Raw genomic sequence first — 25,026 nt, forward strand, 5'->3', positions numbered from 1 at the left:
ACTGCCCTCAGCACTCACCCAGGGCCCTCTCTCATGACTAAACATGGGCCTTTGGCATTCTGCAAATGAAGAAAAGACGGGTCGAGCTGCATGTCTGGTTCTAAAGTAGACCGGTAGACCAACTGTGCGAGAGGGTCGGGCCTGATGAATCTGTGCTCAGCCATATATCTTACGTCATTATATGCCATGTTTGAGTATGTCTTGAAAAGTATCAAGTCCACAAACAGCGCCTTGCTTAATTCGCACCATGTTTAAAACCTGTATGATTTTCATTCTTCAGTGAAACTTTTTTCTGAATGGGGACCACAGATGTCAAGCAAGGCACAATTTTTGTGAATAACAAAATAAAGTTAGTAATATGGCTTCAGAAGACTTGGAATATAGTCTTATGGACTATTTTATCATGAATTTATGGGCTATAATATGGGCTTTTGTTCTTTTGGAATGTCGTTAAATTGGTCAGAAGTAATTTTGCCCACAAAATTGTTTCTTTCTATTCTTTCCTGAAAAACACAGTTTCCACAAAAGCAGCACAACTGTTTTCAACATTAATAATAAGGAATGTTTCCTCATCACCAAATCATCTCATTAGAATGATTTCTGAAGGATCATGTGACGCTACAGACTTTCACAATATTACCGTTTTACTGTATTTTTAATAAAAATCATTTCCCCCCCCGTTTTGATTAGCGTGTAAGAGAATTATTTCAAAAACATCAAAAAATATTGCCGACCCTATGAACTGTATATATTATAATACATAGTATTGTGCCTACAATAAATTCTGACACAATACTGTAAAGGATTATTAAGGATTATAAGAATGTGATAATTAAAACAATACACCAAACATTCATTCAACAGTCCTAAAAAGATTAGAAACAGTTCCCAGGACACAACTATATAATGCCAGTTTAAAGTCCTCTTCAAACGGTTTAAAGTAAATATTTAATTCCTGTTCAATATAACAATAATTTTATGTCTTAATGACTGCAGATAAACTTAATGTTTGTCTCAGAGCTATCATAATAAATCTCACTCTTAAATCTCACTTCATCCTGTAGCATTTATTACAGATGGCCACCAGAGGGAAGCACTCACTTCTGGGAGGATAAATCGAGACGTTTGCTCCTTCATCCATCAGGTCAAGATCAAGAACAAACACTATATCATTCTTATTTTAATAATCAGTGATAATACTGACTTGATTTGTGTTATAATAACGGTTATCATGATGATTATCATATTATACATAAGTAGGCTGATAAATGACAGCATTTGGCTACTGTAATGCAAAAATAACTGAATTAAACAATAAATAGCAAATAGTACAATAAAAGGGAATAAAATACATTCTCAATTTAATTACCAGGCATTTGTTATGTAATTATCAGGCATTTTTTAATTAGGATGATAAGGACTTCTGTGGATTTTTTTTATCCAACAGTAGCCTACATTTTTGTTGATTTTTAGGTTGTATTGCCTGTAAAATCACCCCTTTCCAACACCCACCACAGACAGATATCAGTGGAGGGGAACTTGTAAAATGTGTTATAAGAGGCGTTGGGTGCTAGTTCTCGGAATTATACTCATGCACAACTCAATGTGTTGTCAGTCTTTTCATCAAAGCTCCGCCCCGTAATAAGTCCGCAAAGACAAGTAGTTCCATGTGTAACTCGTTTTCATTAAATAAGGTCGCATCTTGATGATCTTTTTTCATTGCTGTACACATTGTCATTCAGTCTTCTTTTAGCAGAATAACTAAGAAGAGACATTTGTGATCTGTTTATCTTTCTGCGTCAGGCAAATTTGGCGCGAACGGCGCAAGAATATCTAGAGCGAGGGAGGTGAAAAAAACAATCCGTAGTATTAAAAGCCGCGGGAGCAGCTGTTCGAAATCTTGCAGTAAATGACAAGCAGCCGGTCGGGTGCTGCATTCGCAGAAGTGCGCAGCTCGACCCACTCCCACTTTGGACTTACTTTTACTTGATATTTCACACTCACTGACAACTGACCATATTCATTCAATTTCACCACAGTTACGGTAAGTCCTTCTGAATGACCATTTATGGACTGTTTTCATTTATTTGTATTTATATTTTTGGTGAACTATAGGCTATTGGTCATTCATTTTTTTGGACCACAACAAATAATCTGAGAATTTAGGCATTGTAATTTGTTTAACGTTATATGACTTGTCTTTTGCATAATAATTTCTTAACACGTTCAGTAAGTTTATGAGATAAGACAACAGTAACTTATTTCTGAAGGTTTTCATAGATGAATCACTATGTTTATTTAAAGGGCAAGATCTTAATCACGCTTTCTTCTTCACAGGCACTCACCATGCCGCTGAATTCAAGTATGGCGAGTAAAAATTATGATTACGACTACGATTCATACCAGCCCTATTTCTATTTCGAAAACGAAGAGGAAGATTTCTATAACCACCAACACGGACAACCACCGGCGCCCAGTGAGGATATATGGAAGAAATTTGAACTCCTCCCCACTCCGCCCCTCTCCCCGAGCCGGCGTCCCTCTCTGTCAGACCCCTTCCCCTCCACTGCCGACCAGCTGGAGATGGTTTCGGAGTTTCTGGGGGACGACGTGGTCAACCACAGTTTTATTTGCGATGCGGACTACTCCCAGTCTTTTCTGAAGTCAATTATCATTCAGGACTGTATGTGGAGCGGGTTCTCCGCCGCGGCTAAACTGGAGAAGGTGGTGTCGGAGAGATTGGCGTCGCTGCAGGCGGCGAGGAAAGAGTCTTCCAGGAGTGACTCAACGGACGGCTGTCGGTCCTGCCCCAACGTCAGCGACCTTCAGGACATGAGCACCCCTACCTCGCAGTGCATTGACCCGTCTGTAGTGTTTCCCTTTCCGTTGACTGACCGCTCAAAGCTGTGCAAGCGGTCGTCCACACCGACTTCCACAACACTGCCCCTGGATACTCCACCAAACAGCGGGATTAGCAGCAGCAGTGACAGCGATTCTGGTGAGTAATAGTTTTGACGCTTCTTATTTATCGTTCTTACTTGACGGGTCAGCTTACACTGACAAAGTTTTAATTTTGAGCTGTCATTTGTTGCTTATTAATGGCTTTTAAGAGTAAGATATGATCATTTAGATTCGTGGTGGTTAAAGCGTTAATCATGGATTGTAGCGTCAATTACGTAAGGAGACGCTCCCACCTACGCTAGGTTGTGTAACATAAATAAGCATGCGGAGCTGTAAATTGACTTTTTTACACTTTAATCCTAATAGATGACGAAGAGGAGGAGGAAATAGATGTCGTCACAGTGGAAAAGAGAAAGTCTGTGAAGAAGTCCGACGCAACGCATCAAAGCCCCGTCGTCCTCAAGCGGTGTCACGTTAATATTCACCAACACAATTACGCCGCCCAGCCATCCACGAGGAACGAGCAGCCTGCAGTCAAACGGATTAAATTCGAGAGCCACATCCGGGTGTTTAAACAAATTAGCCACAGCCGAAAATGTGCGAGTCCCAGGACATCGGACTCTGAGGATAACGATAAAAGGAGGACTCATAACGTGCTCGAGCGGCAACGGCGGAATGAGCTCAAGATGAGTTTCTTCGCGTTGAGAGACGTTATTCCTGACGTGGCGAACAACGAGAAAGCTGCCAAAGTGGTGATACTCAAGAAGGCGACTGAGTGCATAGAGAGCATGCAAGAAGATGAACAAAAACTGATCTCACTTAAAGAGCAATTAAGGAGAAAATGTGAACATTTGAAACAGAGACTTGAGCAGTTAAGCAATTCTTAAATTGCTTGGACTTTAAATGTAGGTACTGGACTTGTTTTAAGCATCCTTGTATGGTTATGCCCCAAATCAATACAAGGTCTTGAGGGTGTGGCAAGTAGTGAGCAATCTGACATTGATTTACACAAGTACACTGCCTCAATTTGAACATAACGGAGGTTGGATTTATTTGTATTTAATTTTATTTTTTAGTAATAAAATGGTCTGCAGTTCCATTTACTGTTGGCCTTAACTTAATGTTTTGTACATATTGCACATATGTATTCAATATGCTGTTCATTTCTGAATCACAAAATGCATTTCTCTATAAAAGTTTTTTGGCTAATCATGTCTTCAATGTGGACTCATTGCTTTTGCCTTTACCAGTCTCATGATGACCCACTTCAAAGCCTTCATTAGGTAATCCATTAAGATGATTCAGTCATGCACCGATCCAATGTTTAATTGATTTGGCCGACTTCCAGTGTACATGACTCTTGTTTTGCGCATAATTTACCTTGTCAATGCCATCATCTGTTTATCAGTTTAGGATGACTAATGCTTGTGTCAGAAACATTCTTTATTTAAAAGCATCAAAGCTAGTGCATTGTGTAAAGCCACTTAGGTTGAATCACATGTCTACATATTGATTTAGTTCATGCTCTTGGCTACACTGGCACAAATACAAGAAGTTTACAGTGGGTTGGTTTTTAAGTAATCACATTTTATTCCACAAGAAAATAAAGACGTGTATAATTTCCCTCTATACAATTCTACAAGGCAGGTTTTTTTTTTTTTTTTTATGTAAAATGTTTAGACATTTAACTTGCTAAGAAGAGCTTTGATGTGCCTGCTGCAAACAAGATGCTGCCTTCCCTTCAGTGGAACAGTTTTTGAAGACCATGTTGGAATGGGGAATCCCATAAGAATACCAGCTTAGTCTTGCTCTTGCTCTCCCCTTCAACTCACAAGTGCCACTTTTCTTTAAAATGTCTAGGGTTTGGTAGATAGTAAACATTAGAGATGAGCATCATCAGTCATGGAGTGCCGCTGTCCTGCAAAGTTTAGCGCCAACCCTAATCAAACACTTGAACAAGCTAATCAATGTCTTCAGAATTGGCTATAGGCAGGTGAGTTTTTTATTTATTTTTTATCATAGTTACTTGGAGCTAAACTCTGCATGACAGCAGCACTCCAGGACCGATATGCCAATCCCTGGCATACATTCTCCTTTTCATACCCAGATTTAACGTTTCTTTATTTTCTCTAATAGAATTGTCCTCCAACCTGGATGTTGGATCTTTTAAGGAAACCATTCTGGATGCCTTTTCTCTCTTCCACACATGTGCACACCGTATCTGTTCACTCTTATCAAAATAGTGCATGATATAAATTCATTGAAAAAAAACATGCTCCAGTTTGTCAGGCATCTTTTTATGAATCTTGGAGCACAAACATTCAAAGGTAAACATTGTCATGTGATTTGATGGTCTGCATTGTCATTCTGTTTCACAATAATTTTCAGCCAAAAAACATCATGAGCGTTGCATTCTTTACGGTAGATAAGTGTTCTATTATCCACCCTGGATCCATGTGGAGGAAAAAACAAGAAAAATGCAGAAGAGTCCTGAATATTAAGCGAGACTACCCGAGGCAGGTAGTCATATGGTCAAACACGTCAAATACTGTGGTATTCACGATCAATATTAGGATGATAATGCAACTAAATAGACAATACAGGATAGCTTTACGCGCCACAAGTTAATTCGTAATTGTTTTATGTAGTAATGAAGTTGTCGCGCGGTGACGTCAAGCCCTGATCTGACTCTATGCAAAGCGCCCACGATGCGCGTGCTGCTGTGAGCACATGGAGGAGAGGGAGAGGACGCACACTTAGCAGCTTGGCTAATGTAGCCTGCTGTGGGGGGCGCAAAATATTTGGAAATGAAGAACATTTCAGATCTGGGAAGCGAACTGACTTGCCTAAGGCGTCCAGAATGGTAAGATTCTTCTCCATTGTTGCGCTTAAGATGCATCCAATAGTCGTGAAACAAAAACTTAGCTTTAGCGCAACAAAATGTGTTTATGTTTTGTGCCACAGGTGCTTATAAGGTTACAGTAATCAATATAGGTTTAAATAGGAAACTCGAAACAATTAATTAAAAACCATTATTTTTATTATTAGTACCATTTTCATTATTTTACATTAATTGTGGGCAGTGAACTTTGCATGTGATGGAGCAGTGATTTATTCTGATTTATCAGAGCCTCTTGATTTAATGCAACATGAACATTTATTTTTGCCGTTTACAAATAACTTTTAGCATGTCAACATAGCATTAATGCGACCGTTTTTGATACAGTTTTGATGTTACCTATAGAAAATATTCAGTTGATGCCAGCTTTATAGATTTTATATGGAATTTGTGTGTAGTTAGCTGTGTCTTCTTGAAATAGTTATGAAACCTACTGTACTACAGTGCACTCTCATTTTTTTGGTAAAAATAAACATAATTTGCTAAAAGCTTACAGTGTTGCCAAAAAGGAAGATTTTCTTGCATGTGTTTTGTGCATATTTTATAAATTACCATATTTTTAAATGCAATCAGGCAAGCAGGTCCATTGATAATTTTATGGTATGATAAATTCAATGTACCATTAAATGATTTTACCAGAAATAAGCCACACAAATTTTAGTCAGCTTTGCAGATTTATTCTTAATTTGCAGGTCTTGTCACTGTGCAGTGCCCATCTTCCCTCAGTACAGTGTGTTGACAGAGTTCATAAATTATTTTCTGTATGATAGACTGCGGCGCTCAGTCTATCATTGGATGTTGGACTATCCTGTAAGAGATTTATGATCTGGACACTGGTGGTGGACGGTCATGAAGAGGAGGTTCCCTCTACCATGATGTGATGTCATACTAAGTCACTACATGGTCCTACCACAGACCGTCTACTGTAGAAATATGAATGGAAAAAATAACCGTTAGTTGCACTTGCAACCATAGAGAAATTAAAATTATATTCAAACAGTAACTGTAGAATTGTCATTCTAAACCTGTATGCAGTTATTACTTCTGTGGAACATGTTTGTTGTCCATGCAATGAAGGTCAATATAAGTCCAGTGTTGTTTAGGACCCCATTGAATTTCTTTACATGGACAAAAGCTTCTTTTCTGTTCTGCAGAAGAAAGTCATAGGCTAAGTTTGGAAAGACATGAAGTGATATGATGTATTGTATTTATTTATTTATTTATAGAGCACTTTTCTGGCTACACAGTAGCTCCAAAGTGCTGTACATTACAAGTGAATAAAGCAATAATAAAAAAAACAACGACAACAACAAACAATAAAACATCCATTAAAAAGCTAAAACGCATGAGAGAACAAGTATGACTTTAAGCGGCACTTGAAGATATGGGACGATCTAACCTCAAAAGGCAAGCTGTTCCAATATATATAAATTATGCTATATTAAGTGTTAATGGCAGAATTTTCATTTTTGTGTCAACTATTCCTTTTAAAGGATGGCTCTTGTAGGTCTGCTGACACTTCCAAACGTGCATTGCATTCTATAACTAATGCAGGAACATTGTGCAGATCTTTAAATTAAAAGAACTGTGCTTGCCTGTGCAAAGCTGTTCCATACCTTTAACATGTCCCCTAAGAGCAGACCTGACTCAATTAGATGGCTTAGATTTCAGTCTGTTACATTGCAGTTGAATGGCAGCTATGATTGAGTGTTCTATGGGCCTCCTTTTCAATGCAACTGAAATTTTCAGTTTAGGGTGATGTCTGTTGGATGGTTTGGTACCTCAGGTCAGCTGTTGACCTGAGGTCTAGTGGACGACCATATTTACAGGGAAGGTTTAAATGGCGCAGCACCTTCAAGACTGTTGACATATAATTTGTCTCTCATATAAACAATACTGCTGACTTCATTATTCATTGGTCATGAAACATGGATTCAGATGCACCTAGGGAGATGTAGCAGCTGGCGGAGCATGCAGAAATGATTGCTGCAGCAACATGGCTGAATTAGTTTTGATTAGATGAGCGCGAATGTTGAACTGAATGCGCTAGATGGCACTTTGTTGAAGTTAATGATCCAGAAACCAAGCTGGCTGCTTGTTCTCCCATATGGGAACACAAGTTTACTGTTTGGTTAAGGGGATCACATTTTTATCTGATCCCGTTATATTGCCTCATATATGGGTATTCAGCAGTTAAATGGAGTTTATTGTTATGTAGAGGTTTGCATAAGCCCAAATCTCTTGAAATTACCAGTACTACATGGCTCCCAATTAAAAGAAGTAACTAGTAAGCTATTGGGTAAGATGACCGTAAAATAAAGTAAAGATGGTTGCAAAGATTTGATGCTGTCACTGTAGGGATCCTGATTGTAGTTGTGCCATATCACTCATAATATATTTTATACAATAATTTTGCAAAAATAAATAGCCAAAATTGTTCTGAAATTTTTAACTATTGATTATTTTTAGGGAATATTTTTATTAAGATTACCATTTTATTGCAGCAAATTCAAAACAGTTTTGAAAATGTATCTATAACAGTTTCAGATTTATTTAGAATCACACAAAAGAAATTCATGTTTCAGCAAGGGAGTCAGTTGAGAGAACTCCGTAAGTAGTTATGAATGATTCACTGCTACTTCATGGAGTGTTTTGTGAATCTTTTTGTTTATGACTGACTCATTAAAAAGAATCTGACATTTTATCAGACAGCAGACGTCTATTGTGGCATAATAATTGAAACATTATGATGTTCGTCAGTCATGAAAGTCAGGCTGCGGTTAAGGTCACTCAACCATGGCCTGAACTCATGTTCCCTTTCATTTACATAACCTGACACTGTGTATTTGTCTCAATAACAAAGCCCAGAGAAATCTTTGTTTAAACTCTGTGTGCCCCTGGAGTGACTGTTGTAATTGCCTGTTGCAGTTGGTCCAGTTTTGGCTCTTAGTACTGATTGTTTAAACGATGAGTGTAAGGCTGACCTGGTACTAATGTCACTGAGTCTCATCCTGTCCTTCTCATACATAGGAGTCATCAGGGGCACTGGCAGCTTCCCAAATACTGAGAGAAGCAGCTCTGCTCTCTCTCTCTCTCTGTCTGTGATACTGCAGCATGCAGTGGCTCTTTAGGGATTGATATGAAACTCAATCTTTGGTAGCAGCTTCCATAAGAGGCTCTGATATTTAGACAAGTGCTCAGCTGTTATGTGTTGTGTTACGTGGTTTGTAAAAGATGTCCAAGAGCTGAGTTGTCCTATCCTGTTACTCTTGCTAACCCATCACCTAGTTCTGTGATTCTCAACCAAATATGGATCACAGATCTGTTCAACTAGGGTCGTGGATGGCTGGGAAAAATCAACGCAATATTCAAAATAAAATGCAACTTATTCTGAGTACAGGTATTTATATAAAAATACAAAGAGTATATTCTGAATGATTATAGCATTTCATTTTCTGTTAGTGTTTTTAAAATATCAGTGGATACAATAAACTTGTCAAATTCTACAAATCTAAAACGTTAGAGTTAAAACATTACAGTGTATAGAACATCAGAATATCCTATTTATTATAGGACATCTCACATACCTATGAATACACATCTCTCCCAATCTATCAGATTTATTTAATCTTAATTTCACTCCACTACTTAAACCTATAGAACATGGCTAAGAAAATGATGAATTTGCCTTTATCTCTTATAGGAGGAATCGCTACAATAAAAATGTCAATATTATCAAAAAGTATGTAATAAAAATAAATATATATTTACAATGATTCCTATCCAACTCACTAAGAAATGGCTCGGCACATTAAATAACAAGATAAATAATTTTTACTGCAATTAATAAAAATCCTAGAATAAGCATCAACACATTACAGAAAAACGAGACATGGGAGGATTAGGGGCACCCAACTTTCACTATTATTACCTAGCTGCACAATTACAATATCTCTGCAAATGGATAAACGGTAATCATCTCCATAACCCATGGTTGGATTTAGAACAAGCTGAATTTAAAAAGATTCCATTATCCGACCATTGCATTACTGATGTAATTAAGGTACATAATATATACAGCAATGTGACAATTCAACATTATTATTAGTGTGGTGGAAAGTACATAAAATAACTCCTAATCCAATAACACTCCTTCTCTCCTATATGACATAACCCAGATTTCACTGTAAATAAATCTCCACTTATTAATGAAAAATGGAAAATTGCTCGCATCACACATTTCTGTCATCATCACATCACAGTATCTTCTTGTTGGATAACAATTTAATACATTTTTCAGAATTGATACAAAAATATAATTTAGGCAAAGATCAGTATTTTTATTACATACAAATGAATTGTGCTATAAGAACTAAGATTGGCACTAAGAAGTTCTTCCTAAAACTTTGCTTCTTATTGAGAAAAAAAATCAGCAACTCTAAAAAATTACTAGCCAAATTATACACTAATACAAAAATATTCAATACCTATTAAATAATAGGTATGTTTAACCCCTCCTCTGTCTTCTGCCCCCCCCCCCCCCCCCCAACCTTCTTCTTTCTCACTCCTCCGCAGTCTTCTCTACCCCACTCCCCCTTTCCTCTTGGAAAAGAGAGAGGTCATTACAGGATCACATTGCCAAGGGGTATGTAGACCAGGAATGGACTGAATAAGATATGATACCTGGTTTAAAGCACATACCTTACGACCACAGCTGGTGGGTCACTCTTAATAATATCCAAGCACCAAAGGCATAGACGCAGAAATGATCGTCTTTGGTCATGCACCAGTGATCTGGAAGGTCCTGCCAAGATGTTTTGGCTGGCCCTTCCAAGACATCTAGGAGTGGGAATGTGCATTTCCACATTCCAATGAAATATGCTTATACAGAAGGAAATCGATCAAACCAGTCAATGAATGGCCATTCAAAAATGGCATCAAATTGGAGATTTGTGTGCTCTGTTTGCTTACTAAAAATAAAAAAATGCAGATGACCTCTTGATGTTAATGCTGAAGCATTCCTTGAAGGGAGGAAATTTTCAGATGGCACATATTTTATATCTAAGCCTTTTACGAGCATTTTATGGATCAGATAGCAATTCTCAGAGTCCAGGTTCGTTTATCATGGCTGACTAAAGCAGTAGCTGCAGCAAAGTGAGCGGCCTTCCCTTTCATCTTATGGGACGAGTAGTGACTTAAGACTCAATGACTCTTCCGTGCAATCCCTGTATGTCCCCAGGGAGGCTTGAATTGCTCCGGCCGGCCCCTGTGTAAAGGAGAGGAGATAGCCGGCCATCTGGAGAATACGATACGATCAGCACTGGTTCCTGCCATTTAAAGTGCCCCATCGTCCCCCCCACCAGCACATCTCCCTTGGCCTCGAGACGTTTTATGGCACGTTAGTCTTCAGCTGTCATCTATTTTACGTTGTAATGTTTTCTTTTGTTTGATTATTCCTGGCTATGATAAACCATGCTCAAACGTGTGGGTTGTGTGTATGTCACTGAGCATGTTTGTGTTGTGGTTTGCCTTGTGTTTGTTAGTATCATGTTCTTCTGCACACACACACACACAAGGATGCATAGACATATCACAACCAAACACAATGAATTATTCAAACGGGCTCATACTGTGTGCTGATTGGACAAGGCAAACAAAAGCCACACATCAAATGTGAAACTTCATATTGTAAAAAAAAAATTTATTTACAAGCTCACTCTTTGTTCTCGTATAACATCTGGCGAAATTAGAGGAACCAGTAAATGATACAGAGGAAATAAGGCTTTTTTCTTAAAAAAAAAATGCTGTCAATATGAGGCAACTTGTGATTGTCTTGAAATATTTTCAGATCAATGGCTGATGATAAAATTCTATCTCATTTTTTTCAAAATAAATTACAAATAAAACACTAAAAGCTAAAATCTGTGATTTTAAATGCTACAGTAGAAACTTATAAATTCTCAACTAACTATCCAATATCGTTTGATACCGCTATAAAAATTCAAATAAGGCCAACAACGTCTATAGTACAAATATATCTTGAAATCCTTATTGTTTTGGCATTGAGCTTGGAGTATTTTTACATTTAAATTCAAATGGTGAACAGAAGTGAGTGTGTCAAATTCAGAATGAATGTCTCTTGACTTGATTTACCTTGATGTCCTGTGGTGGAGGACGGGAGAGTTTGAAAGGTGTTAGTTTAACTGGTAGGGAGCTTTCCAGAACAGATGGGACACTAGTTGGAGATGACATATTCTACTATGATGGTTTTAATGCCCTCTTGAGTCTCATGGTGTAATGGTGCTGAGCAGATGCCTGCACAGATCTTGATGTTAGAAAAAAACATGAAGTGTGTTCTCAGCAGCCAAAGGTCAAGAGCTCACTGTGACGTGAGTGGATGCTTGACTGAGTGATACATTTACCCAAGAGTTTATCTGGAGAATCTAAGTATGTCGTAAGTATACGTAGGGGGTCTTATTTTAAATGTATTTCTAAATAAGGGTTCTTCCATTGGTTACATGGTAATTAGTCAGTCTTTTCTTCCTTGTGACACAAAAGCAACACCATGAGGGTGTTAAAACAATAAACTATAGATGTAGGGCAATACAAAACAACAGTCAAGGCTGTTAGAGGACAGCTGGCCAAACAGTTTTCTCTACTTCCCCATATCCTGCTCAGGAGGACATGTCTAGTAATAGTTCCTGATATATATTATGAACTGAAGCTAATGCTTTCAAGGTTAGATAAATGTTATGCTGCTTAATAATATTTGATTGAGATTTCATTTTGAATGATGCAGCGCCATCATGTTGAGTATGATAAAGAGATCCAGCTAGCATAGAAGCGGCAAAGTTAAAAGCTGTTTTAATGCAAGCTATGTATAAATATGTTCCCTTTGAAATCTGCGATATAAATAGAGTGTACAAGTTTGAAATAATAATTCAGAATAAAGGAGGAATGACCTTTGGGATGCTGGTTCAATAGTTGTGAAAAACTCAGAATAGAGTTAAGAGTTATAATCAATGGATTTGAATGATTAGTTGGACATTACAAGACAGTTACGTGTTTGTTGTCTGAAACAGATTCCTGCTTATTTCAAAGTAACATTAGTTTGTTCTAATTGTTCACAAGAAATTACTCTTACAGGCTTATTAAAGTGGGCATCTATCTATTTTTTAAATGCAAGTTATTTACTTTATTGTGCAGTTAACAGTTCATCCATGCATAGGTTTCATTTTAAAAGCTTCATTTCATTCTCAGTGAAACGACAGACATCTATCTGGTGACATATGCTGGAACATGGTGATATCCAATTATTTTGTCTGCTTAAAACCTGCTCCTTTTTTACAAATAACTGCAAGTTTGCATTCAGATCTGCCTCCATCCAATCAACAACTGATGGAATGAAGTCCCTACAGTACAGTTTTTTTTCAATGATGACATTTCAACTTCTATCACAATACCTTTATGTGCTGGGTGATTGCAAAAGCAATATCAGTCTTAAAATGGACAGAACTAATTTAAATATCCAATATCACCCTATACCTATACATTTTAAACAAATGCCTGTATTGTCTGATAACCGATATTGTGCATCCTTATATTTGTATGTATACACCTAATTAAACTCGCAAAATGATACAAAACTTCTTGTTTTAAAACACAAAAGATTATCAAAAACATTTATTCTGTCAGTATTTAGTGATCAATACATAACATGTAAACATAATTATGAATGTAACAGTTCTGTAAGTAGGTAGTCTATGTAAGCTGTAAAGTCGGATTATAGGCTATTAAAGTTAAAAGGTGGATTTTTTCTTCCAAGTCTTTGAAAGCAAATTTAATGGTGGATTTTTTCCCCCTCCTTTGTTGAATCACATTCATATGAGACCCTTAATTGAATATAAACAGTGTTTGATGTTTTCTGTAAATATGGATATTATGAATTCTGTTTCTGCCAGATCTTCAGCCATAATGACTTTATTTAATTTTGAGGCTTGAACAGGATGAACTAGGTCTCTGTTCATAACCAATGCCCTGAGGACTGACTCATATCTCTCTCTCTCTCTCTCTCTCTCTCTCTCTCTCTCTCTCTCTCTCTCTCTCTCTCTCTCTCTCTCTCTCTCTCTCTCTCTCTCTCTCTCTCTCTCTCTCTCTCTCTCTCTCTCTCTCTCTCTCTCTCTCTCTCTCTCTCTCTCTCTCTCTCTCTCTCTCTCTCTCTCTCTCTCTCTCTTTCTCTTAAAAATTTAAATCAATATACATTAAGTTTAAATCAATATACATTAAGTTTTAAGTTCTGACATGGTGACATTGTTCTGACACAAAATTACATTTTAATTTCTTAAAAATTATTCCTGTGAAGCGTTTAGCTGGACACAGTCATCATCAAGGGTTTAGCGGGGCTGGTGCGACCCAAAACCCTTAGTTCCTCCTTGCAGCTGATGCGACTGTCCACCATCGGGGATACCTGGGTGACAGAGGAGGAGGGGTGGCCGTTTCCAGTGGTTTCCTGCAGATAAATCAAAGCGAATGGGATGTCCTGAAGTGCTTCACAAAGTGATTTAAACAGCTAAGGAAGCATCTCGCATATGTTGTGATTTGAATCCAGAAGACGTCATTATCAAACAGCTGAGCTGACTTTGACTCCCCCAATGAAGAAAACTCATCTGGGTCATCTATTCCAGGTGTGGCATCTGTTTTATGTGATTGATGATTTGTAGAGCTCACATCCTGGTGCATCGTGTGAAGATCCTGTCCTTCATTCCATGTACAGTTTCACAGGGTCGACTGCCTCAGCTGTCCCTTACAGACTTTTCCTGGAAGCAAGACTTTAGGGTTTCTTTCATGAGTCTTCTTGGAATCTAAATATTTTTTATTCTTAGAGATGCTTTTTGCCCCATTGACTCCCTTTGCCAATGCATTGATGAAGTAAACAATTGGATGTGCCAAAACTTTCTTCAGTTAAACAAAGACAAAACTGAAGTCATTGCGTTTGGAAACAAAGATGAAGTTCTCAAGGTGAACGCATACCTTCAGTCTAGGGGTCAAACAACTAAAAATCAAGTCAGGAATCTGGGTGTGTCTCTGGAGTCAGACCTTAGTTTCAGTAGTCATGTCAAAGCAATAACTAAATCAGCATATTATCACCTGAAAAATATTGCAAGAATTAGATGCTTTGTTTCCAGTCAAGACTTAGAAAAACTTGTGCATGCTTTCATCACCAGTAGGGTGGATTATTGTAATGGACTTCTCACTGGCCTTCCCAAAAAGACCATAAGACAGTTGCAGCTCATACAGAACGCTGCTGCTAGGATTCTGAGCAGAACCAGAAAATATGAACACATCACACCAGTCCTCAGGTCTTTACACTGGCTGCCAGTTACATTTAGGATTGATTTTAAAGTATTATTACTGGTATATAAATCATTCAATGGCCTAGGACCTCAATACATTGCAGATATGCTCAGTGAATATAAACCCAACAGATCACTCAGATCATTAGGATCACATCGGCTAGAAATACCAAGGGTTCACTCTAAACATGGCGAGTCTGCTTTTAGCTACTATGCCAGCCGCAGCTGGAACCAGCTTCCAGAAGAGATCAGATGTGCTCCTACAGTAGTCACATTCAAATCCAGACTCAAAACACATCTGTTTAACTGTGCATTTACTGAATGAGCACTGTGCCACTGTTCGTCCGACTGTTTGCACTGTATTTTATTTTATGTTTTAATTATTCTGATTTCTGTATTTTATCTTTTATTCTAAACTGTTTTAATTATTCTGATTTCTTTTGATTATTTTAATTTCTTCTATGTAAAGCACTTTGAATTACCATTGTGTATGAAATGTGCTATATAAATAAACTTGCCTTGCCTTGCCTTGCCTTTTGGGAGTCTTGTTTCAGCAACGTGCCAGAGACCCACATGTCCTCATCTTCTGCACAATCGTCAAAAAACGGTCAATGACGGACAACAATGACTGACTGTCAACTACGGCTGCCAAACAAAAAATGTTAAAGTAAAGTAAAATATTCTATTTTAAATAAAGTGCAAAAAACGTTTACAGAAAATTTCCTTTAATGTTTTACAGAAAAACACTGTTATTTTACAGCTATTTGCTGAATTATTACGATCAAACACCAGGGCTCTTGAATATATATTCTAGACAACAAATTATGAAATCTGTCCTTTATTTACTGATCTTTCAAGCTATGAACCCCTTGCTATAATTCCAGCTTTTTAGAAGTCATTGTGAACAGGCAGTGAAAGCATGTAGTTTTACTGATTTGCAGATTAAATGGAAACAACGGTCTAAAAATTGTGCTTTTGTTCTGTGAAACTTCTGGTTTCTGTTATGCATTACATTTTGGTGTAAGCTAGAGGGGTTTTCAATGGGCTGTAAAGAGTTGCTAGAGGATCTGTGTAAAATCTCAGAAAATTATTTATATTAATTTAACAAAGTCCCTCAAAGTGTTCGATCATCATATTTGGGTCTATGTCATGAATTAAAGGGGCATTCGGCAACTATTTAGACTTAATAAAACCGTTTAGAAATCATTTGGATGGTTTAATAACCTGTTCTGGTGAGAATGATGACTTTCCCCGCTCCCCCCAATGTCTCTTTCCCCGCTTTCCCCCAGTCTCGCGAGAAGCGAGAACGAGCGAGAAACACAAACTGCTTTTCGGCAATTCGACATAAACACAGACACCGCCCTTAATGTGTATGATGTATTACCCACCTCGGTAGACATAGCTCCACACAATAAAGTTGGCCAGCTCCGATAATGACAAATGCACATTAGCAGCGGTAGATGGAAGAGAAGGGTGCCGCAAATTAGTTTTTTTACGACAGTGCTGTGAAATATACGCCTCACAGCTGTAGCGGGAGCTCGTTGAGAAAACATGCGACAACAAAAGTGAAAATCAGCGAAGAAATAGCTAGAGTTGCCGAATGCCCCTTTAACATGTTTTTGTTCATTTTTACTACTGAGTTTTAGGTGGGAATAATTGGCTGCTCTCCCCATGTTACATGTTTTTTTCCTTTACATTGGTTGTTTTCTGGGTGGAAAGCCTGATCATCAGCCCTCACACAATATTGGCCCATTGTTAGGAAAGAGAATGATCTTACAGTTTGGCCTGACTCCACTGAGCTTCCAGTAAACTCTGCATGTTTAGAGGGTATTTATGTCTGTGACAAACGGCCACCCAAAACATAACAGAGTTATGACTTTAGCATATCTTCGCTAAATAACAGAAAAGAAAGTCAAGAGGTATCGTGCATATTCCGTGTTATTCCAGTGTCCTGGTTTTCTATATAAATTGCCCATCATAGTCATCACTAAAGCCACAGCACCATCTCTGTCAAGATCGGGTTGTTCAAAAGGGTTGTTCTTACACCGCCAGTTTTGCTATGTTATATAATCTAATTGAAACCAGTTAGTGCTTAAAAATAGCCACAGGCCAAAGAAAGAGAAACACCCTACAACCAGAGAAAAATACGAGACTTTCAATACTTTTATGGCACTGCCTTTTCTCTAGTAACAACTCTTTTGAGAGGGTCTTTTCAAATGGTTAAGAGCAGATCTGCATTTCTCATATATGCCAATTCAGAGTTTGCAAAGTCTTCTTGGGCAGCGTTCGCTTTCTTTCTGTTGAATATGAATGAGCTGTCATTCTTTCATCCTCTCTCAGTTTGTCTTTTCCTCCATGACACAGTGATTTGCTGATCTACCCTCTTATGTTCCCTGTCTTTTGCTGAGTCACAGACAGTGTGTATTTAAAGAGCTGCAGTTAGAGACCGGAGCGGTATAACGGGATTCGCTTACACCACGTGAAGTGACTCGCTGCAGTTATATTACAAGTAGATGATCTAAAGCAGGACAAACAGTGTGGTTAGCTGTGCATACACCTCTTAGCATGTAGCAAAGACCAAACTAGGACAGAGTTGAGAGGCCAGCGTTCCTATTTTAGATCTGCAGTATTTAATGTACACCCTTAAGGTGCCAGATCTCTTAAAATACTGTCCATGAATCGGCTCTGCTGTTCAGTGACCAGAGATTATCTTGACTAGGTGTTTCTGGTCAGTACCATTCCTTAAAAATGAGACGATGAAGAGTAAACTATTAGTTTCTCCCCTTTCTTTCTTTCTTTCTTTCTTTCTTTCTTTAGTCTTTTAGTTCATTCTGTCTCTTTAAACAATTTCTATCTTTATTCTTGGCCCACTTCCTAATGCACACTTGGAGACGTCAAGAAAAGTGAAAGAGAGCGAGGAATGAAGCTATGCGTAGAGAAAAGTGAAAACCTTCATAGTTTATAAATAGATATTGTGTGTCTCCTCTTAATAAGAGCGCTTAAACAATCAAGGACTTTGAAGATTCCTAGACTATGTGAAAAAATTTGCAACTATGCCAGGTCCCAACCCAGAAGGCCTCGTGCCAGTACGGCTTAACGCGCGTTTACCGTAAACAGACTGGAATCATGGCGTCTCAGTGAACAATGCACTGACTTGGCTGCCAAAACCGTAACCCTGTGTTTATGACCAAACCCACTTCAGAAGCGAGGCTTGGGATTGTGTAATAGCACGATTGGCTTTACAACTGAGTAATTATGGAATAACTTGGGTAAAATTTACTTTTGAAGCCCAGTGGCCTCTGAAGGATGGTTTTCTGTAGATGTAGGATTCTTGTGTGGTGGTAAGTGAGGTCAGTCTGGACTGAATCATAGTACTGGGTTCTGCACGGTATGACAAGAGACTCTGATCTGCTGTGTCCAGTCAGTGTGGGAGTGATAACGAACATGCATGTTTTTCTGTGACTGCGCAAATAGTATTTCCAGGTCTTATTACACAGCTCTGTGTAATACTTGATTCTGATCAGTCAATCGCGCCATACATATGGTGAAAACTGATAACTGAGGCTCATCCGGGTAACTTTCACTGTCAAAGTAGGCACTTTGCTTTTGGTGAGCTAATAAAATATTAAAACTCAAATCAATATTTTGCGTACAGTTATTTAATTGTAATTGGGGTAACGCGGACTTGCTTTTTTGTTTCATACAAACAGCTGCTGCAATTTTGCAAAATAATAGATTTAGCAACTGCTTTCTCCACGAATATTAATAAAAATGTTAGACTCGGATCAATATTTCATGTCTAATTATTCACTTATGTGGCAAGTAGCTGTGTAATAAGCGGGATAATGTACATCCAGCCGGTTATTGCAGAACAAACCCCTTCAGGCTGATTCAAGACCTGATCAACCTGTCAGGGTTTATTCTGTGTTAACAACCGGCTGGATGTACGTTATCCCTTCCATGTCTCATATCATATTGCTATTATTTCAAAGAGACTTCTACAGCCTGCTACAGCAAATAACCAGTAAAAATAGACCCTGACTAAGCAAATATTAGAAACTTTGAATTAGAAATTAGAAACTATTAGTGACTTTGAATATCAGAAGAAAGGTCTCTTTTTTTTTTATTATAAATTTTTTTTTATTATAAATTACTTTCAATGTTTATGGAAAGCTCTTTATTTATCTGAAATTACTTTATATACAGAAATTACCTAATAATTTCTATAATAATATTTTTATTATTATTTATCTTTCAGAAATGACCTTAAATATCTATGGGAATCTCTCTTTTGTGCTGTCTTGCTTTCACACACACGTACCAAGAACCATGTTGTCAGCACTACTGCATTACTTTTACTAAAAAAAATACAGTTTCACTGATGAAAAGGTACTTTGCATTTCTCAATAGCGATGTGGCAACATCACTATTTTGAGGTAGTTGCTTTTCTGTTTGCAGAGACACTACTGTCTGACACTGCTGAGAGATGAGGCAGACAGAGGTAATATCATTTCCAGTCACCTTTCTCTCTGCATATAAACTGCCAAGCCTCTGTTTACTAGTCCTAAAATAACACTTTCATATTTCCTGCACTGATTTTAGTGGTTTAAAATGGTTAAATAGGTTTTAAGATAGCTGCCTGAGAGCGATGTGACTGAGCGCTTAAGTTTTAAAAATGAATGCATACTTGATCCATTAATTTTGCATATGCATACTAGTGTATAACAAAGCAAAGGTATTAATACCTTCAGATGTGCATTATTTTTCAATAATTCAACAGTCTGGATTAGGGCTGCACGATAGTGTAAAAAACTGACATTGCGATATTTTTTAGTTTTTTTGCAATATATATTGGGATATGAAAACAGTTTCACCAGAGGAATAGCTCTATTTGGAAAGAATTAATCATTGGAGAATGATTGGGGTGATTTTGTAGGAAGTGAATCAGCATAGAAAATAATAAGCAAATTGCGAGCATTGTCACCATTTATGTTTAGTTTTGTTTTGTTTTCAAAACTAAACTGGACTTTCAGTTTGTTGTCATTTGTCATGTGTCTTTGTTCACATTCCTGCCACTCATTTGTCTCCTTGGTTAGTTACAGTCATTATTAGTTCATCCGTGTCAGCTGTGTTCTATTAATTCTCCTCGTTTGTGTTTGCTTTATCCCTCACATTCATTCTCTGTTCAGTCTACGTTACCTTTAGTGTGTGTTTCCCAGCCTGTCTTTGTGTTATTTGTATTATCCTCATTAAACTTCATATTGGAACTTTATTCATCATCTTCGTCTGCATTCCTGCAGCCATCCATGACAAGCATAGATAAATACAATAGAACAAAGATGCAAATCAAATAAATAGGCTTTAACCTATGTTTTTCAGGTAAATCTAACAATATTCAGCTACAGAAATTGATTAGTCAAATGTCAAAGAACACTGCATAGTCTTCTCTGGAGACAGCACCAGGAATATTAGGGAGCTGTTTCAGTTTTCTTTCTCAATTGTTTGCATTATATATACGCCATATGCGACTGTGTTTACGAGGGCACTAGCAAGACGGGCATTTTGAAAACTGCACAAGTACCAAATTGAGTGCTCTTTCTCGTCTTCGTGTGCTCAAATGGTTTCAAAATTTCTTTAAAGGGGTCATCGGATGTTCATTTTCAATGGCACACAAAGTGCTGCTTTGGTGGACAGTATACAAATGGCTGAGGGCAGAAATACACTAATACGGGACAGTCCGTCAGTGGTCTTGGGCGGAGCATGAGCAATATGACATCATATTGCTCAGAAAATCCAAACTGCTTAATTGAGTGTTTAGACTTTTTGAGGATAAAAAAAAAAGGAGTGAATGGATTTTTTTCATTGTATGGTGGTTGTGTCCACACACTACAAAGACACATTTATATACAAACACCATATAAAAGTGAAATTTGCATCCGATGACCCCTTTAATGTTTAAACTGACAGGATCTAAAACATGTGCAAATGATAAGCTTTCACTCTTTGATGGTTAAACTTTGCAATTAATCTGAGAATCACGAGTTACGAACCGTGGTTCCTGGTCTGTACGTATCAACTACGATCTCCATCCACAAATACAGTATACGTTTTGGCAATTGTTTTTGACTTTACCCCAATGATAAAGGGAGAGGCATCAGTAACTGGTGACTATCCAACAGGGGGTCACAGAGGTCTGACAGACTCAAAAGATCATGACACTAAAGGATGTACCATCCCATCTGCTTCATCCAATAGAAGCAGAGCTCAATTGCTTAAGGGCTAATTTTGTTGTTTGTAGCTCAGCATGTGAGTAACCAAGACCAAAGTGAAGAGCTCTGTCCCAACACCCCTTAGGCCGAGAGGGCACGTGTTGTGCCGGCAGTCCATCGAGGTCTAATTTATGAAGCACAGCTGTAGCCTGTAGTGACTTGTGTTGACCTCTGCTGGGTGGCTGTCACAGAGTAAAAGGAGTTCATGGCTTGCTTGGGTTTTTTGTCATATTACTTATATTTCTAGTCTTATGTTACTTATATTCCTTGTCAAAGCACATTAGAAGATTTCAGGCCATGTTTCACAGGTCTTGACATTTAATTTGCTAATCACCCCTCTCCCAGTTCATTTTGGTGATTTGTGTGGAAGTTAATATTATTTGCATTGCATCAGTTTGCTCTCAAAATAATTCAACCACTACTATGTGCTAAACCGAAGTTATGAGCATTTCCTGCACTGATTTTGGTGGGAAATATGCATATTTGAAGATGGCAAAATGTGTTGATTTTGAAAAAATATTGAATAAATGGACTAAAACTAAGTTCACCCAAGTTTGATTTCTTCAGCATGATCCCCATAGACATACTGTACTTGACTATTTAACACAAAACCCCTGATATAAAACCAGCAAACAGAGGAATGGTTTAACGACGGAAGTATGGGTAAATGAGTTTCCTTCCACTCAGCGCTGTTTATAGTGGACTTTTTTCTCTTTCCTTTCTTGAAAAGACATCTGTGTGGATTTGTGAGACATGGTGAAACAGAGATGTGATTGTATAGTGGAAGGTTTGAGCGTCCTTTCTCTGCTAATGCAAGCTAAGATGAATATTTGTGTCCAGGAGCCAACACACATCCAGTCTGCTTATATAAACTCTCTGTTGTCCTTCTGTTCTTTCTCTGTTCTCTCACTAACTCGCACACAGAGTCTATTCATACAGGCCCTCACACATACACACACAGACGCTATTTATACGATCTCTCTCACACTTATGGCGCGCGCACAGTTTTTTTACAATTGCGGCAGATATCAGTACCAGAATTACAATGGGCATGTGTATGCATTTATATTAAGTAGGCATTATATAAAATATAATTGATTTATTATTTTTATTGTTATTATTATTGATATTTTATTTGGACTATTTTAAAGTGTAGACATTATATGACAAACAAATAGATACTATTGTTGTTGTGTTTTTTTATTAAAAAACTATTTTGGAGTTATTTATTGACTTAATTACATTTTTATTTAAAAAAGTGTGTGTGTGTGTGTGTGTGTGTGTGTGTGTGTGTGTGTGTGTGTGTGTGTGTGTGTGTGTGTGTGGATTTAGTGGCCTGCACATATTAGGTTTCATGAGTGAAAGGCCAGCGGGCCGGTTGTAGGGCTCTATAGCTCAGCTGCAGTGATATGTCAGTGGAGTTCTGTCAGATCAGACTTTTCCTTTCCACACCGGCGCCAGCCTGCCTTGCCCGGAACACTATAGAACCACTTACTGGAAGAAAGCATGCTTAAATATTTGCTAGGGAATCCTATAGGGTTATTGTTTGTGTCGTGACCCATTGTGTACATTGTAGGGGCCATATTATTAATATTTTTCTTTATCAGACTTGAGGAAGTGAATTAGGGCTTTTGGAGTATGGTAAACATTTACATGAGCACTAACAATGTATTCTCAAGAATCAGACAATTGAAACAATAGCTTGTGTTGTTGTAGGTGGTTTTTTGGTAGTTGTGGACAGCGAAAACTTTTATCTATGTGACACAATGGCTTTACTTTTGATATAGACATTTGGGCAATATAATAATATATTGACCGATATTATAAATTGATGCTGTTTTGCATCGTTTTTATACGTATACTGCTCATGCTAAGTGTTCCTGCATGCTTAAATCAGGCGTTAGAACATTTTAATGAATTATGGAAAAAATTATAACTGATATATAGGAAACTAAGAAAATGGGCCAATAGAATGACGATGATGATAATAGTAAAAGATTAATTATGGCCGATACGGTCATCAATGTGTTGTGCATCTTTATTTATTTGCTTTTTCACCATTTTTAATCATTGTTTGGGTCAGGGGTCCAGAGGTCTGTTTTCATCATGTTCCCTGTGCACCATTTGCTTGTTGACCTACGTAGAAGGACCTCGCATATATGACATTAGACTTGATGGCCTGGTCTGATAACACAGTAAGCTCGAGGATCAGGAGCTCACAGTATCCTCGTAACACCAACATGCTTTTGCTTTATTGGGTCCCGAACTCCCGGGTGTATAGACCAGCACTATTTTGTTATGATGTCACTGAACGCAGCCGAATTCCTATTGACCCACGGACCCATGTGAAAAGTTGGGGGTTCTACCCTGCGGCATTACTTTTGTTTCCCTACCAATCTGTGTACCACCATTTAAATGTCTTTTCCTGGGATTGAGGCCCATGGGATTGGCTGTAGATCTGGTAGCAAAGCCGGTTTTTGTATAGCTTTGTTGCTCTTAGAGATTTGTTTCCATTAGCTAGAGGTGCTGCCCAGCTGAGAGAGTTAGCTGAGTACACACAGACAGGAAGATGTCACATTCATCTCCATTACAGACAGCAGAGTCAGCTGAGTGCAGAGAGAGAGGGAGGAGCGGAGAGTTAGAAGGGGCGGGACCATTAAAGAGGGATGGTCTTTTTTCCTAAATGGGTTTGAGAAGGTTCATTGAGTTCAGACTGAGTCATCATCACACTGCAGATCTCTCGCTCTTTCAAACCCTGTAGCGCAAAGGAAATACTCTATAGAGCAGTGGTTCTTCAGGTGGTCGTGTTGGTTTTTTTTAGAGTAATTTGCAAATATGAGACAGATTTGCAGTGTTTAGCAAAGTAGGAAATGTTCCAGACAACTGTTATTTAAGCAGATTTTAACATCTTTTGACAGAGGCATAGCTTTTATTCATTTAACAAAAGGTTAAGCTATTAGGTTAAAAATATAAGATGTTAATAATATTTATAGTATGACTAATTTTACGTTACATCTACCTTTTACTCTCATCTAAGAGCTAACATTCATTTTATGCTCATGGGTTTCTTTCTTTATGAATATGATTAGCCAGACTGAAAAACTAGGTCTGTGGAGCTTGTAATACACTTTAGTTGCTGTTAATCCTTGACCTCCTGCCAATGATTATGCTTCATGAGTGTATCAGTTGTAGTATTAAAATTAATATAATTTGCTTTCCCGCATGCATTCCCCAGAAAGCCTGGAAATACCGGCGTTTAAGCCTCTGCAGGTCTTATCATTGTTTAAATAGTCAGACACATTTGCCGTTAACATTTGCAATGGAAATCTCCTCTTTTCTGACTTCTCATTTTGATGGCTACTACTAGGTTTCATATCAACCGTTTCAAGTTTACAGGTTCATCAAAAACAGTTTGCGGTTTCCTTTTGTGTCCTCTTGTGTACACCATAGAGGTGAACCTGTTTACAAGAGTACAATGAATGACCTGTTCTCCAATTCTTTCTCATAGCTCACATCCGTCTTTATCAATTAATCACTATCTTTGACGTATCACAAGTAATAGTGAGAACTGAAAATAAGATGCTAATGGAAAACATGTTTTACT

The 25,026-nt window shown here is 37.9% G+C and overlaps 1 protein-coding gene across 1 annotated transcript; it reads left to right on the top strand.

The window, feature by feature from the left end:
- Window positions 1-1,674: 1,674 nt before the first annotated feature.
- Window positions 1,675-4,110, top strand: mycb (MYC proto-oncogene, bHLH transcription factor b). Its single transcript, XM_077230485.1, has 3 exons — window positions 1,675-2,044; window positions 2,338-2,998; window positions 3,268-4,110. Exons 2-3 carry the CDS (start codon window positions 2,347-2,349, stop codon window positions 3,786-3,788), a joined length of 1,173 nt encoding a protein of 390 aa, XP_077086600.1. The 5' UTR covers window positions 1,675-2,044; window positions 2,338-2,346; the 3' UTR covers window positions 3,789-4,110.
- The last annotated feature ends 20,916 nt before the right edge of the window (window positions 4,111-25,026 follow it).

The sequence above is a fragment of the Siphateles boraxobius genome, unplaced genomic scaffold (genome assembly GCF_051911475.1).
Source record: "Siphateles boraxobius isolate OS27281-9 unplaced genomic scaffold, OSU_SipBor_1 1, whole genome shotgun sequence".
NCBI classification, from domain to species: domain Eukaryota; kingdom Metazoa; phylum Chordata; class Actinopteri; order Cypriniformes; family Leuciscidae; genus Siphateles; species Siphateles boraxobius.

Excerpts from the sequence above, each read along its gene's own strand:
- mycb (XM_077230485.1), top strand. The coding sequence starts at position 2,347 with ATGCCGCTGAATTCAAGTATGGCGAGTAAAAATTATGATTACGACTAC. Across the intron at positions 2,999-3,267 it reads CAGCAGTGACAGCGATTCTG|ATGACGAAGAGGAGGAGGAA; the intron begins GTGAGTAATAGT and ends TAATCCTAATAG.